This window comes from Eurypyga helias, unplaced genomic scaffold (assembly GCF_000690775.1).
Source record: "Eurypyga helias isolate BGI_N326 unplaced genomic scaffold, ASM69077v1 scaffold7701, whole genome shotgun sequence".
NCBI classification, from domain to species: Eukaryota; Metazoa; Chordata; class Aves; order Eurypygiformes; family Eurypygidae; genus Eurypyga; species Eurypyga helias.
In genome coordinates this window covers 13,339-28,772 of record NW_010232675.1, presented here as the reverse complement: position 1 = coordinate 28,772, position 15,434 = coordinate 13,339, and the positions used below count along the sequence as shown (strand labels likewise).

General features: G+C 37.0%; 1 protein-coding gene across 1 annotated transcript; it reads right to left on the bottom strand.

The window, feature by feature from the left end:
• Positions 1-446: 446 nt before the first annotated feature.
• On the bottom strand, positions 447-11,294 carry LOC104505420 (sodium channel protein type 9 subunit alpha-like; the record flags this gene model as incomplete). The annotated part of the gene is made up of 8 exons (XM_010161464.1): positions 11,022-11,294; positions 9,430-9,562; positions 7,347-7,401; positions 6,792-6,920; positions 3,665-3,756; positions 1,747-1,953; positions 1,206-1,269; positions 447-591 (listed from the first exon to the last, which is right to left on the bottom strand). Coding segments are annotated over exons 1-8 (1,098 nt in total), but the record flags the coding sequence as incomplete, so codon positions are not given.
• Between the last annotated feature and the right edge of the window lie 4,140 nt (positions 11,295-15,434).

The following is a 15,434-nucleotide window of genomic DNA, read 5'->3' as shown; positions in this document are numbered from 1 at the left end:
AAAAAAAAAAAAAAATTAAAAAGTTAAATGCAATGCTCTGAATAAAAACATAAGGGCTCTGATTTTTTTAGTAACAGTTGTCCAAAATGATCTGAAATGAAAGTGTGTACGTTGAGCCAAAAGTTTTGGTGAGGAGTCAGGACTTAGAGTATGTAACAATTCCATATATTGCCTGCAGCAGCCAGATCTCCTATATACCCCATCCCTAGGTAGTTATGTATTAACATTTAACTATAAATAACTGACTTAAGTGTGTTCTCCAACAAGCCGATGAGCATTCACAGCATGATTGCTCCCATCCAGTGTCACTTGCAGAAGGTGTTAACAGCTCAGTCACTTGAAATCTGGTTATCAGCAATGTTAAAACAGACACAGATTTTTCTAGTGGACATAAACCTCTAAACTGCATGTCTAAAGTCATTCTGTCAGGTAATGAAAGTACCTACTTGTCTGTAGAGACGCTCCCAGTAATCCTGCGTCATCAGACGGAATAAAGAAAGGAAGGCCCAGCCAAAATGATCAAAACTTGTGTAACCAAAGTCAGGATTATTCCCAACCTTCCTGCAGGTATAGTTTTCTGGGCACTCTTTTCTAACCACAAAAGAAATGTTAAACAATATTTACTTGCAGTATTAGATTCTACCTGAAAGCATCCAGTACACACCATAAACTGAACAAATCTATAATTTATCTGAAAGTCGATTTCATTATTCCCCAGTATGATTCTGTCAGAAGGGCTGCATTGTATCCTAGAAAGCCATTTGTCTAGTCAAAGAAACTAGACAGCAGCTCTAGTTCTGTCTTGTTTCTGACTAGATAGAAACTCCCCACCGTAGGACACATGCAAACAAATACACAGAAAGGAGAAAAAATGGAAATATATTTACTTTTAAATAATTCACTAAGATGAGGAGAGGAGAGTTTATTAAGATCGCACAATTTTTTATTAATTTGTTCCTGTCCTCCTTTTTATATTCTACGTTATCGTTATATTACCAGTGGTTAGCAACAAAGCACCATTGGTAATTGCTTGCATCCTAGTGCCAGCATCCTTTACTTCATTCTTTTTCTGATGTGAAATATCTGGGGTTTAATTCAATAACACACACACACATTCCACCCTCCTGAAAAATCATCGCTATTCCTTTAGGCCAAAAATAAACCCACAGTACATCTGGAGGTAAAAATAAGCAAGTACTACTTACTCAGGATATGAACTGAACCCACAGAGCAGTATTTCACTAGATTTATTCATTCTGTAGCAGATATCTAATAGAAAAACAAAACCAAGGAATCATAAAATCAAAAGTCGTTGGTTCCTACAGCATTTTGACAGTAAACCACACATCACTGCACTTTAACAAATGCCTTGATGGACCAAACCTCTGTCAAAGACAGCTTTCACAAGAAGGGCATATAGGGCTGTTTCTCAGCAGATCTGTGCAGTGCCCCTAAAATTAGGATCCCAGTGCAATGTGCATAGGTAGAGAAGGAAATAATTATAGAAAACTCAATCCCTTCTATCCCGCAGACTGTTAACCTTTCTCCAAATCCAAGATTCATTAATCTCACATGCAGTTGTCCTAGACACTTCATATCACCATGAATGTGAATATTGTACAAATGGAAGGATGTATCTTCTTGTGAGAGATACATGCAACTATATTTTAACATCTCTGTGAAAACACAAGACTAACATAGGAAGAGACACTTATCATGTAAAATGAAGAAAAGAATAAAATATACCTTCATCAGTTGGTACATATATCTTGGCATCCTTACATAATGTGTCATTGTATGTAGTGTTACTGAGGACACATTTGGATGTTAAATTGCCCATGAAAAGCTGGAGGCCTATTAGAGCAAATACACTCAAGCAAAAAACAGTCAAGATCAACACATCAGTCAGTTTCTTAACAGATTCAATAAGTGAATTTACGATGACTTTCAGACCTAGAAAATAAGATTCAATAATATGCAAAATGAGAAGCGGAATGCAGAAACGTTCCCGTATGAAAATATACAACAGTTGCAAGTATGTTAAAAACAATCACTGTAAATGGTTTAGAGTATTAAATAAGGTAAAATAAAGCGTAGGAATGAGTAAATTATTTTTACTTAAATTTGTTGATCATTATCTATTTGGCCTTTATTTCCTTCTAACATTGATTTTGCTAACTTGAAAATTCTAAACTGAAATTGCATTGATGTCCTCTTTAATCAATATGGACAGACTTCTGTGCTTGATGAACATTAAACAAGTACTTCACATTGTGCCTAATACACATTACAATAAAGGATAGCTTCTGCTGACCTCAGGGAATAATGTCTTAGAAGACAATGCCTTATGGATGTCACCAGTTTAAACGCAAAAGAACATCTATGACATTGGGAAGGGAACAATTATATATTGGGGACCACCCAGCTGGAACACAACTTGGCAGAAAAGGACCTGGGGTCCTGGTGGACACCAAGCAGAACACGACCCAGCAGTGTGCCCTTGCCACAGATCAGGTGAATGGCATCCTGGGCTGCACTGACCAAAGCATGGCCTGCAGGTCGAGGGAGGTGATCCTTCCCCTCTGCTCAGTGTTGGAGAGGCCATCCCTGGATCCAGTTCTGGGCTCCCCAGTAACAGACAGACATGGACATACCAGTTGACACCAGAGGTCACTTCCAACCTCAACTATTCTGTGATTCTGTGCAAATGGGTTATATATAAACTAAAGACGAATATTCTGGCAGAATAACTGAATTATGACATAGGCAGAGAGTGATATCCGGGATTTTTCTAGAAGTCTTTCACAAGAAAAAAATCATGGAATCATAGAATGGTTTGGGTTGGAAGGGACCTTAAAGATCTAGTTCTAACCCCCCTGCCATGGGTAGGGACATTTTCTACTACATCAGGTTGCTAAAATATTGCATTTAATCTCTGTTCTCCATGGTGAGTATGAAAGGAAAAGTATTGACTGCTGGTTTTGACATTAAAAATAAAACACTTATGATTCCATAGCAAAATCAAAAATATATTTGTAACTGCATGAAAATGGTAACATTAATATATATTATGACAATGGAATATATAGCCATTTACAGATTTTCAAATTAGTTTTTGCAGTTATATTCTGGAATCCATATTTTTGTATGCTAATTTGTGGCACAACTTAAGAAAATATTGAATATCTGGAGAGCATATGCAAAATACTGTTGAAAGCATTATGATGAATCCAGATAGTGGTTGCAGTCAGTAAACAAAGAAACGATACTCTGAAATATAGTGAAGTCAGCATTCTGGGAAATAAACCAGAGAAGATTAATCTAATTAAGTATAATGTGACACCAAAGACATGTTGGTAGAGCCATATTTTGTTAACATATTGAAGAGGGTGTGCCATTCAGGTAAGACAAAAATAAAAAGATGAAGGCACTGGGCTAAGTAAAATTGAACATTAGGGATGGGATAGAAAAGCAGAAAATACAAAAATTTGCCTGCGTCAAAATAATTTTGAGGAAAGATGATTAAAAATACTCTGTTAGGATGCTGCTGAGAGTTACAGCAGGCTGCAAAAGAGTCTCACCTTGGGATCCTGTCAACCATCACAAAAAGTGACCACATACTGCTGAAGTAGAGAGAAAATTAGTAAGACCTGTTGTTCCTTACCCGGTATTACTGAAATAGCTTTCAAAGTCCTCAGTACTCTGAAAGTTCGAAGAGCCGAAATCTTGCCCATACTATTACACATAGTGACATACCTATAAAATTAAACCACCATATGACTGGGTAACAAAGATCTAGCTTTTCAGAGCATATGCATATTGAGCACACAGTAATTAATAAGTTACAGAAAATAAATAGGTCAAATAGGTCCTAAGGTAGATGTCTGAAGTTAGGAATCTAAGTCTATTTCTAAGTAATGATAGAAACCAATGTGACTTTTGAATAGTGCCTCTGAAAAGGAACACAGCAAGTTTTTACTGGGCGTGGATTTGGATGCTTAAATTTTGAAATGTTTGTCCATCACAATGTCAAATAAATAAAACCCTTCAGTGTCACAACCACACCCTCTCATCCTGAGGCTCATCTGATTTACACCACATGAAAGCATATTTGCAGCTATCTCAAAACTATACACTATATACTTTAGGAGAAGAGAGTTGAGCAAAACCAGGTTTACAATATGTTAATCCTCCAGCTGTCTTTCTAACTTTGAACACTAGTTAATACTACATGGCTGTCTTTCTACCTTTTATTTAACAGTGTCAACTAGGAACTTGAGCAGTGAAGCTAGTTTCAATTTACATGTTCCTACAATTTGAAAACTTCAGAAAATGAAGATTTTAAGAGTTCTATATTCTATACAGCACTTTAACAGATTACCCCATATTTTATAAGACTTATTTGCTATCAGAATGGTCATGAATTGTGAGTTATCTTAAGGCAAGGTCAAAACTGATAACAGAATTCCTTAAAATAAAAAGTCTCAGTAAGAGAATCTGAGAAACACTGATTGGAAAGGACATCTGAAGGTCAACTAGGTGACCTTCCACTCAAAGCCTGACTTTTGTCAGCAATAGATGAGAACACTATGGCTTTGCTTAGCTTGCAAGATTAAATAACCCTCAAGTACCTTAAGTAATAACTACACTTGAGTTAATTGTTGAGTTAATTTCCAAATACTTTCATTTGTTGACAGGACCCAGAAAAACAGAAGGACATATTATATTGCAAAGTGCTTATATCTGCCTGAACACCAAGTAATTAGGAGTGTTGGTAGGGAAGCAGGACCATGAAATGAAATTGTTCATACAGCTATTGGACTATTTAATAGTCACTGATGATTAACAATGTGTAAGCTCCTTTGTGGTTTATAGATTACCCATAAGAATACTTTGTTCATATACATATTCACGTGTGTGATGATATCTGAGTGCGTGATTTATTATTTACAAGTAAGGAAATTCTAGCCAGGATTTTCCCTGCAGAAAACCAGCTTGTCTGAATAGAGAGCTCCTGACTAATCTCATATTCAAAAGGGAAGTGTGGATGAGGGTAAAGCAGAGATACCTTCGGGAAGGGACACTAAGACATTGGCAAGCATGCAGGGATGAAGCAAGGAAAGACGAAGTTCAGCTGAAGTTGAAGCTAGCAAGGGATGTGAAGGGCAACAAGAAGGGCTACTTCAAGCACATCAGCAGTGAAAACATGAATGGAAACTGTGGGCCTGTTGTTCAAGGGGGCAGGGAACCTAGTGACAGAGGGCATGCAAAAGCTGAAAATACTCCATGCTGCCTTGATTTTGTCACTACCAGAGAGGTCTGCAGCCAGCATGGAGTGGGTCTGCATGATCTCCAGAGGTCCCTTCCAATCTCAAGTACTTTACACCTTTAATAAATTAGAAGACGACAACTGAAAATTATTCCAAAATGCTGGGTAACAGAGATGTGCTTGGAAAGCTCTGAGACTGGGCATAAGTGAATCTGTTCAGTGCTGCAAATAAGACTGTTTTGCTTTTGAGATTAACATTCTGTTTTGAGATTAAAATTCTGACTTGGTTTCTTCCTTATTTCTTGTCCACCTGGCTAGTTGGCCTTGATATGAATTTAAAATTGACCACAGCAGTGATCCATCTGGCCTATTACCTTGTCTTCAAGAATGACCCACAACAGATGTTTACCAGCAAGTTTGGAATCAAGGCAATGATGCTTCCCGGATTTAATTCTTCCAGCAAATTTATAACTGAGGGACTTCTTGAACAAGACATAGTATCTTTGTGTTAAAAATAACCCTTGATGTGTTTTCAACCAGGATTTTGTCCAGAAGCCTTATGACTAGAAGACTGTTTTACATCCATAGACTCCTATGGGAATATGCCTACACGTAGCGTGAAAAACTACTCCCTTCTTTTGTATTGTGCCATCTGACAACCTCATTTGGTGCCTTTAGCTCTTGTCACAGGAGACAAAAACAAATTACTTATTCTCTCTTTGGCTCTGTGCCACAGACTTCAACCATGTTGCTGCTGTAGGGTTTTGGTTTTTTTTATTAGAGTTCTACTCATTTAGTTTCTTACTGTGTGGAACACAAGATATACATCTTCTCTGTACCTTTTTTAATTCTGTCATCTTTTGAGATATCAGGAGCAAAACTACATACAGTCCTGAAGAAGCATGCAGTGAAATAACTCTGTGTTCTGCTTCTTTCTTTACATCTTTCCCATAATGTCCTCATTTTCTATTTTCTTCTCTGACCATAATTGCACATTGGAATGGTGTTTTCACAAGGTTGTCTGCTTTGTCTCCAGCACCCTCTTCCCACGAAGTGAAAGCTTTTTGACATCTATAAGTGTGTATGTAAAGCTAGGTCTGTTTTATCTAGAGGATCACTTTACGTTCTTGAGATTTTATCTGCTATTTAGCACCATGTCATTCAACACCTTGTGACCCACTTTGGATCTTTCTCAAAAGGGTTTAATCTGACCCAGAGTACAACTAAGACAATATAAAGAGGCATGTTTGGTTTCGGCTGTCTATGCAATGGCCTCTTAACAAAATATAAATACATAGTAAACTGAGAACAACCAAAGGATTCTAAGACAAGCTTTGCATTTAAGTCTTGCTTTAAGGTCTATGACTATTTTTCTCTTTGCAGATATTCAAAGGGTGAGTCAACCACACTAACTCTTAAGCTGGTAGGATGCCAACCACTTTAAATAACTTCAGCAATATCAAATAGCATTTTATCTGTGTATTTATCCCTTGAGTGTAAAAAACAACTGAGTTTTACTTACGTTATGACAATAACGACAAGATCCAAGCAGTTCCATGGATCTCTAAGAAAAGTAAATTCATTCCAAACAAATCCTCTTGCTAATATTTTTATCAGTATTTCACCAGTATATATGCCAGTAAAAAGATATCTGAGAAGGAAAGTGTATATTAAAATTATAGAAATAAAAATATTCAGGAGATTGAGAAACATCCAGGCACATTTCTACCTTTTCTATGATGTAGTCACTGGATAGAGATGAAGGTAGAAAATATGAAGTAAAATAGGACAGAATACATTACTTTCAGAAACATTACGGGTTTAAGAAGATGCTTTCCTGAATTTTAGTAAGATTTCCATGTAATTCTATAATCACAAATGTTCACATAAACATACCATACTATTTCTGTATGAAGGATAGCTCATATTTCGTTATGAAACATTTATAAGACTGTGTTTGTATTCTAGAGCAGGCTGGAAAATTTCAAAGCCTCAACATTTTCCCAGAACAATAACAGCAAATATTTATTATAGCCTGTAAATTTCACACATTTTATACATTTATTCTGACACATACTCTATAACTGAAACTACTACCACATAAAATTGACCATCATTATCAACATTCTTACCTTAAAATAAGAGAAATTTAAATTATAGAACATCTGAGAACCCAGGCCCACTTTCAAGATTTAATTCCAGAATATTAACTCAAGTTACACTGGATACAGTGCACGATTACAAAAGGTCACAAGACGTTAGAAATAGATGGCTTCCTAATGAGAACAAATGAACTAGAGGTGTCCCTGGGAAACAGCAAGAAAGAATAGAAAGAATATTTATCCCTTTATACTTTTTGCATGAGCTGGCCATAACAGACATTCAGGTTAATTGCCTTAGAGTGCGAGGTGTTGGGTTTGAATACTGCTGCACAGTATCTCTGAAAGATTTAATCCTTAAAAGGAGAAATGGGGCAACCTTCTGTGTTACACCAGATGGTAAAATTAGCCAATGTAGAGAAAAGGGCATATGGTGAAAGCCTCTAAGAAAAGGCACTGAAGCTCCATAGAAGACTATGTGATATGATGATGACAATAATAATAAAAATAATAATAATCCTAAATCTTCCTCAGAAATCTGTCTGAGAATTTTCAAGCCCTAGAATTAGATGTTCACATTATTTAAAATTTTCAGTCCATTATCCTTAGAAAAAGAGTGAACAAATGTCAACAGAGATACTTACTCAGTCCAGTTGAGCGCTTCTGGAAGCTTATTTACAGCCATGGAAGCACAATTGAGTACCACGGTACATGTAATAAAGCCAACAAATAATGTGAAAAATAAGTTAAGGAAAAAGTGCTATATTATAAAACAATGAAATTCAGAAAAGGTGCGGATTTACACACAAAAATACATACAGATATTCAAATCATTACTTTGCATTTGAATATGCTCAGGACTTTTCATGTGTCTTCCAAAGAAACTGATGTCAGATCAATCTTCTTCTTAGCAGGGTAAACATTATGATTTAAAAATAATAACGGATTTTTTACACATTGAGATAGTTTTGGAAATTAGGACATTAGTAGAACATAGTATGTTTGACAGAAAAGATGAGGAACATAAATGAATAAATAAAAACAAAAAATTCTGTGTCCCTTGCTGTCTGCTGCTATTTGAAATTCTAGAAACGTCAATTTTTTCCCAGCAGAGGCATAAAAGAGAAAGAAATGGACCACAACCTCATAATAACTAGGGATTTTAAGCCTGATAAAACCAGATGAAAAAGCTTAATTATCAATCACCAATGGTCTTTGAAACTGGCATCCCATATATACATTCTTACAAGAGACACCTATGCTCTGCCATGAGCTCAGAAAACTTTCTCATGTTACATGGGCAGGAGGTGAAAACATACCTAAGAAAAAACAGTCTTTCATGAAAGTTCACTTGTCACCTAATAAAAGCAGTGTTTTTTTAGAAAAACCATTGGCCTTAAAATTAGGGTTTATTTGAAGTTGAACAGCAAATTTAGTAATTACTAATAGCACGAATACACATTCAAATTCAGCCTTAAGTTCCCATAAATGGACCTATTTCTGCAAATAAATAACTCCAAATGAAAAGAGATGTTTGGAAGAAAGAGCAGAAACTACTCAGCCTATTGCACCTGCAATCACTCACCTTTTCACATGCTTCAAACTACGTTTATATTTTTGCAAAAATATAAAAAATGGCCACCCTTCAGAACTTTCTAAACCTGAGTGTGAAATACACTTAGGATAACATCAGACTGTTTCAGCAAAGCACTGCCATAAACCTCATGTCTAACAACTAGGGAGTCACTGGTTTGGTTGGTTTTTTAAATTTAAGCTTGTCACCACAGAAAACGTTCTGGAAAAGGGCTAAAATATCATACAGTAGCCTCTAAATGTTGTTTCATAACATTATCTGCCAAACTGACTTTAAATATGAGCTTTTTGACATTTTTGCTTATACCAAAACCCTGGAAGTATCTTAGGTATTGCAAAACAAGATTCAATATAACTTTTTAAAAATCTCTACCACAGTCACATGAGCTTGCATTTACATTAATATGAACGGAGGAACAGAACGAAAGAAAATGGTTCAGTATATTTTAAAACTGAAATAAGGGAAACCAATAAAAGGATATGAATGGGTCAGAATTTTAATTGCTGCTTTTCTGATTGGATTAAAAGGACCAACCATACACAAGGCAGGAGTGGCAGTAAACCGGAAAATAGTCCTCCTTTTATTTATCACCATAAAAGTCTATTAAAAAAAAAGATTCATAGTATACAAGTTATTTTAATGAAACTGAATTTTTCCCAAAAAATAAATGTTTAGGTTTTCAAAGCTACATCCAGAAATATATCTAATTGCAGTTATGAGTAAAGCTTTCCTGTATTCTTACTTGGAGTTGTGACCTGATGATACTACATTTTGAAAGAAAGACAGCAGCTGTATAACAGCTCATTATTGCTCATCATTATTGTATAACAGTTCATTATTGCCTGTGAGGAAGAAGGAGTAATGGGAATGAATTTGAAGAGCAAGAGATCATATTCATTTGGTCAAAATAATTGAAGGAATTACTATTTTGGGACTGCAACAATGGTGTTAATCACACTCAGAAGTATCTTACTCCGGGATAGTTTTATTAGCTACAAAAGAATATTTCCAAAATATATATTGTGTACATATTGTGCCAGAATTGAATCCAGTCAAAGCAAAAATTTCAATTTTTTAATATCTCTAAATTATCAAGTAACACTGTAAATCCCCTCTAAGTTTTCCCTAAGGACCTTAAGGTCCATGCAGCTCAGTACTTTTGCCACAAGTAAAAATACTCTCTCTTAAATTAAAAACACAGTTCACTAACTTTCATGTAATTTTTTTTTTTACTGAATCAGCCTTAGTTTCTCTTCAAGAACAATATCACTTTGATCACTTTGAGAAAAGAAAAAATAAACTCTGGAAGAACAAAGCTTTTGGCATGTTTCTGATTAAATTATTATATTCCAGCGACTTGCTGGTATACATAAAAGACAGCGACACAGGACTGGATAGAACCTCCTGCTCTTCAGGTCAAGTGCTCCTCTACAGTAAGCAGTCACAAAACAGACATTTCATTTAGAAGAGATTCCTAGAGCACACTGGTAGGCTATAGCATGGACTATGTGCAATATAAATATGGTACAATAAACAAAGTTGATGAGACATAAAATAACAGAAAATTAATTTATTAGAAAGAAAATACATGTTTTTGCTACACAGAGTACTGGAAATCTCAAATATGCCCCTCCTAATTTGTATAATATTTGTCATTCAGCAAAAGCATCTGCAGTAAGTCAGCAATTTCATCATTATCTACTATTTGACAGGAGCTATTTATATGACAGTGAGCTCTGCTCCATGGACATATGGAAACTGCTCTGGAAAACAAAGCATCAGTTATCCCAGAATATATTTCCTATCCAAGTGTATCTACCAAGTGCATCAAGTTGTCATACTTACATCTGATTGCTGATTGGAACTTAAAATATGTTTTCATTACATAATGTAGAGCTTAACTTAGTACTCCTGCCCCAAAAACCACTAGGACCTTTTGAAGATCTGTCTACAGCACAATGAAGACTCAGCATCTCCTGAATAGAGATTTTACTCTAGAACCTAGCAAAGTTCCTCAGCAGATGAAATTAAACTTAAAAATGCTTTTGAAAGTGTTAACCTTGTGGTCACTGTAGTATGGATCAAAATCTTCCAAAGGTTCCCCAATGAGTTCCACGGGAAGATCCCCGTACAGAGATGGCAGTTTTTTGCAGGTTTTCAGATCAAGCTGAGGAGTAAGTTTATCTTCTTCATCTCCTTGGTCCTTATTTTCCTGGTTAACCTCAGCTTGCTGCTTTTTTTTCTTAGCAATTCTTTCCTCGATTGCTGCCAAGGACTCAGGGGTGAAACGTCGAAAGCTGTTAGTTTCTGATGGCCAAAACAAGGGATCCATTTTTCCTTCTATATGTTTTTTCCTGTGCTAGAAGTAACTTAAAAGAGAAAGCTATTGATAATTAGAAAATAACAGAAATAATACACAACTTAAAACTAATACCCGTTAGATAAATTAGTTCTTCCTTCGGTGAAACCCGAGTACTGGAAAGAATAGAATAGAATAGAATAGAATAGAACTATTTCAGCTGGAAGGGACCTACAACCATCATCTAGTCCAACTGCCTGACCAATTCAGGGCTGACCAAAAGTTAAAGATGTTATTAAGGGCATTGTCCAAATGCCTCTTAAACACTGACAGGCTTGGGGCATTGACCACCTCTCTAGAAAGCCTGTGTTTGACCACCTTTTAGTAAAGAAATGCTTCCTAATGTCCCATCTAAACCTCCCCAGTGCAGCTTTGAACCATCCCCACGTATCCTATCACTGGCTCCCAGGGAGAAGAGCTCAGCTCCTCCCTCTCCAGGTCCCCACCTCAGGAAGCTGGAGAGAGCAATGAGGCTGTCCCTCAGCCTCCTTTTCTCCAAACTAGACAAGCCCTGAGTCCTCAGCCACTCCTTCCAGCCCTTTCACCAGCTTTGTTGCCCTTCTCTGGATTCATCTGAGGACCTTCACATCCTCCTTAAACTGTGGGCCCAGAACTGCACACAGTGCCCCAGGTAAGGCTGCACCAACGCTGAATACAGAGGGGTAACCACTTCCCTTGACCAGCTGGTTATATACACTGCATTTGATGCACCCCAGGATATAACGCAAAAGAAACTAGAAGCACATTCATTCAGAAGAAAGGGCAATGTACAACAAAACTGACAAAACTCAACAATTGATTCTTGATCCACCCTGTGTATTTCAGGTTGCAGAAGAGAGATATTTTTCCTTTGCCTTTCCAGCTAGGAAGTGACAAAATCACATCTCTATCAGAACTCTGACAATCACCTAATTGTTTCTCTCTGTAGCAGCTTACAGTAATACTACTGATAGCCTTGCACCTTAGTTACTGTACCTTTGTACTTGCAGACAGAAGCTAGTTCCATATCTACCATGCCTGCTGCTCACAAAATGGGCTAATCAGAAAGGACCCTGAGGCTCATCAGATTCATCCCCTACACAAAGCGAGGCCAACGTTGAAATTGGCTCAAGGCTTTGTCCAGTTGAGTTCAGAGTATGCCCAAGGACATATTTATAGCTTGTAGTAAAAATAACACAAGAAATGGCAGGTTTTACCTTACTAGTCTTGAACTTTGCTCTCCTCTGATACCACTGTTAGTCATGTTTGCGCTTTGTTCTTCCTGTTCTTCACACTCAGCTCTTTCCCCCCTGCCATTTAGTTGTGGCTGAAAAGCTCTGATCACAAGGTTTTTTCCAATTTTGTTGAGTAGCAAACTGAGAATGCGGCCACAGCTAAGGTTTTACCATATGTGGATTTATGCAAGAATATTTGTATTGATGTTAAATAACAAACTGCATTACAAACTTCTATAAACCCAGGCCAGAACAAAGATGCAGTGTCTGGAAAACTTCTGAGTTTCCAGTACACCCCCAGGTTTCCTGAAGTTTTTGTAAGACATCTGTTGAAATAAATTTACCTTGGCATGACTTGTCACAAGTGTACAAAAGGTATGATGCATCACACTACACAGCACAGCATGCTGCTTGATATTATTTCTGGCTTTGCTGACAATGAGTCCCGCATACTTTCACACCAAGACTTGGTAATTAAGAACCATTTAGTACACAGTTCTCAAAAAGTCACAGTAACACCAGTGATAGGACTGGAGTAGCTGCTCTGCTTGGTTCTGCTTGTGACCAGCCCTGTTCTGTGTGCTTAGAAAAGCCAGGGACCTGCACTTCCTCAAAACAGACTTCACTAGGAGGTGATCTGACCACTGATGAGCTCTCATGAAGCTCCCTACCCACTGACTGTTATGCAGAATGTAAACAATCTAAAGTCACCATAAAGGACTACTACAAACCAAGTAAGTAAATTTGGTATTGCCCTCCTTATGATACATCGATAGGAAGATTATTCTTCCTTATAATTTTGCAGGCGCCTTAATGCGTTGTGTCTCTGCAGTAGCGTGTTGGCTGTTTCTGGAGAAGTTGGTTAACGTCTGTTTGTTTAATAGCTCCTCTTTCCCACACACCAGAGGAAACACATTTAATTACATTAACTACTTGGTTTTCAATCCAAGTCACTGACTTGTTTATTCATGCTGGCAGGTATGGGTCAATGCTGCCCCCCATACCAGCCTGGGGAAAGGTAAATATGACGAAACAACTTCACTTTCTCACGGTAGTCACAAACACTGCAATTCTTCTGGGGATTGCCAGAGCACCTTCAGGAATTTATTGTCAATTATTCTGCTTGAGCTTAAATCACTGACAAAGGGGAAGGGTGGCAAGGTAATGAGAAGCACTGTAGTGACTTAAGGCAAATTGCTGTAAGTATTCAGTTACTAATGACTTCTGTCCCGAATTTACCACATTACTTGAGATGACAGCAATTTGCACAACTGCAGTTCTCATCCACAAAAAGATGAAGACAAATTTGACCCATTACAGGATGACTTGTCCCTTACGATTCATGTTAAAACCAATTGCTCACAACACTTCTGGTCACCAACCGGTCTTTAAAACACTCTGCATTTCTGACTGCCCGAGGTTCAGCTGTGCTATTTCTGTTTTGTGAGCTCACATGTGGACCATGTTAGAGAATCAATACTCTGTTCTAATTACAGCTGTCTTCTTAAAATGCAGAGATATATTTCTTTATAAAGCACGTGCACCTGCCTGGAGACAGAATGATTGTGCAAAGATTTGGTTTTGGTTTAGGGGATTCGTGTTTGGTTTTGGGTTTTTGTTTGTTTGGTTGGTTTTTTTAACTCCTCTGCGACTTTACAAGCAAGTTCAGATCTGATCAGGGACCACAACTCAGATAACAAAGTTTACCATGCTAACAAATTGGAGTTATATAATCAAAGAACCGTTACTTTGCAAAACCACACAGACCCATTTCCAATCTCAAAAGATAAAGTGAAAATCAATATGCTTTTGTTCTTTTCAATTTGCAATAATTCTAAGAAGATTAATTTTATCTTCACAGCAGTTTTAAGGACAAGAAAGAAACTGAGTTTCTAAGTAACTACATTGACTGTATTGAAGCAAAGAAAATGGTTTTAGTAAATACACTGTTTTAATATTAAGGATTTGGGACTGAATGTTCAAGAAAATTAAGGCTGACTCTGTCATAAGCAGTGATCAAGAGCAGAAGAAAAGCCCTACACATCCCCTTCGGCAGCAGTGACTAGAAGTCATCGTTGGACAAACATTCATGGACAACATGTGAGGATTTCTTCAGAAGACCTGTAGGAGCAAAGTATTTGTACCCACATGGAACAGCAGACTTCTTGGCCTTTCATCAACTGTCAAGTAGTTGTAGATTCTGACTTAGGTCAGGAAAAAGGAAGCTAAGAAGATATGACTGAAACAATCTTCGTGATACAGATGACTAAAAAATTCTGAAAAGACAGAGTGACTACTCAAAATTCCTGAAGCGCATCTAAGCTCAGCCACCTCACCATATGCTGCTGAACTAGCTGCATTTTTAAGTCAAGACACTGATGTAAAGTGTTAGCCTTAGCAATCGTTTCAGTTTTTGCAATGAGTAGAAAAGCCTCCCTAGTAAACAATTCTGGGAGGGAAGCTATGAAACGAGTGTTCTCAGAAGTGAGCTAAAAGTACAACTGAATGCAATTTCTTCTAGAACCTAGGAGAACAAACTTGGGTGTGTAAATACAAGTTAGTGTCAGAAAATCATAAAAATACACTACCTAAAGCATGCTGCTGAAGGCAAATACAAGGATAGAGTCCAGATCTGTTAATTTCCAGTACAGGATATGTAAGAAATTTCCATTTAAATTAAATTAAGAATTGCAAATCCTACAACAGGTTTTGATATCTCTGATCGTATAGTAGAGGAATTATTAAAATCTATACTCTAGTCAGACCTTTGTTCCTTTTTCAGTTCTTTTTTTGATCAATCTATGTATTTGTCAAAACTAAGTGGGCATTTGCAAGATCAAATTTTAATAGATCTTATACACAGTTCAGACAATGATAATAATAAAACATCCAGAACCAG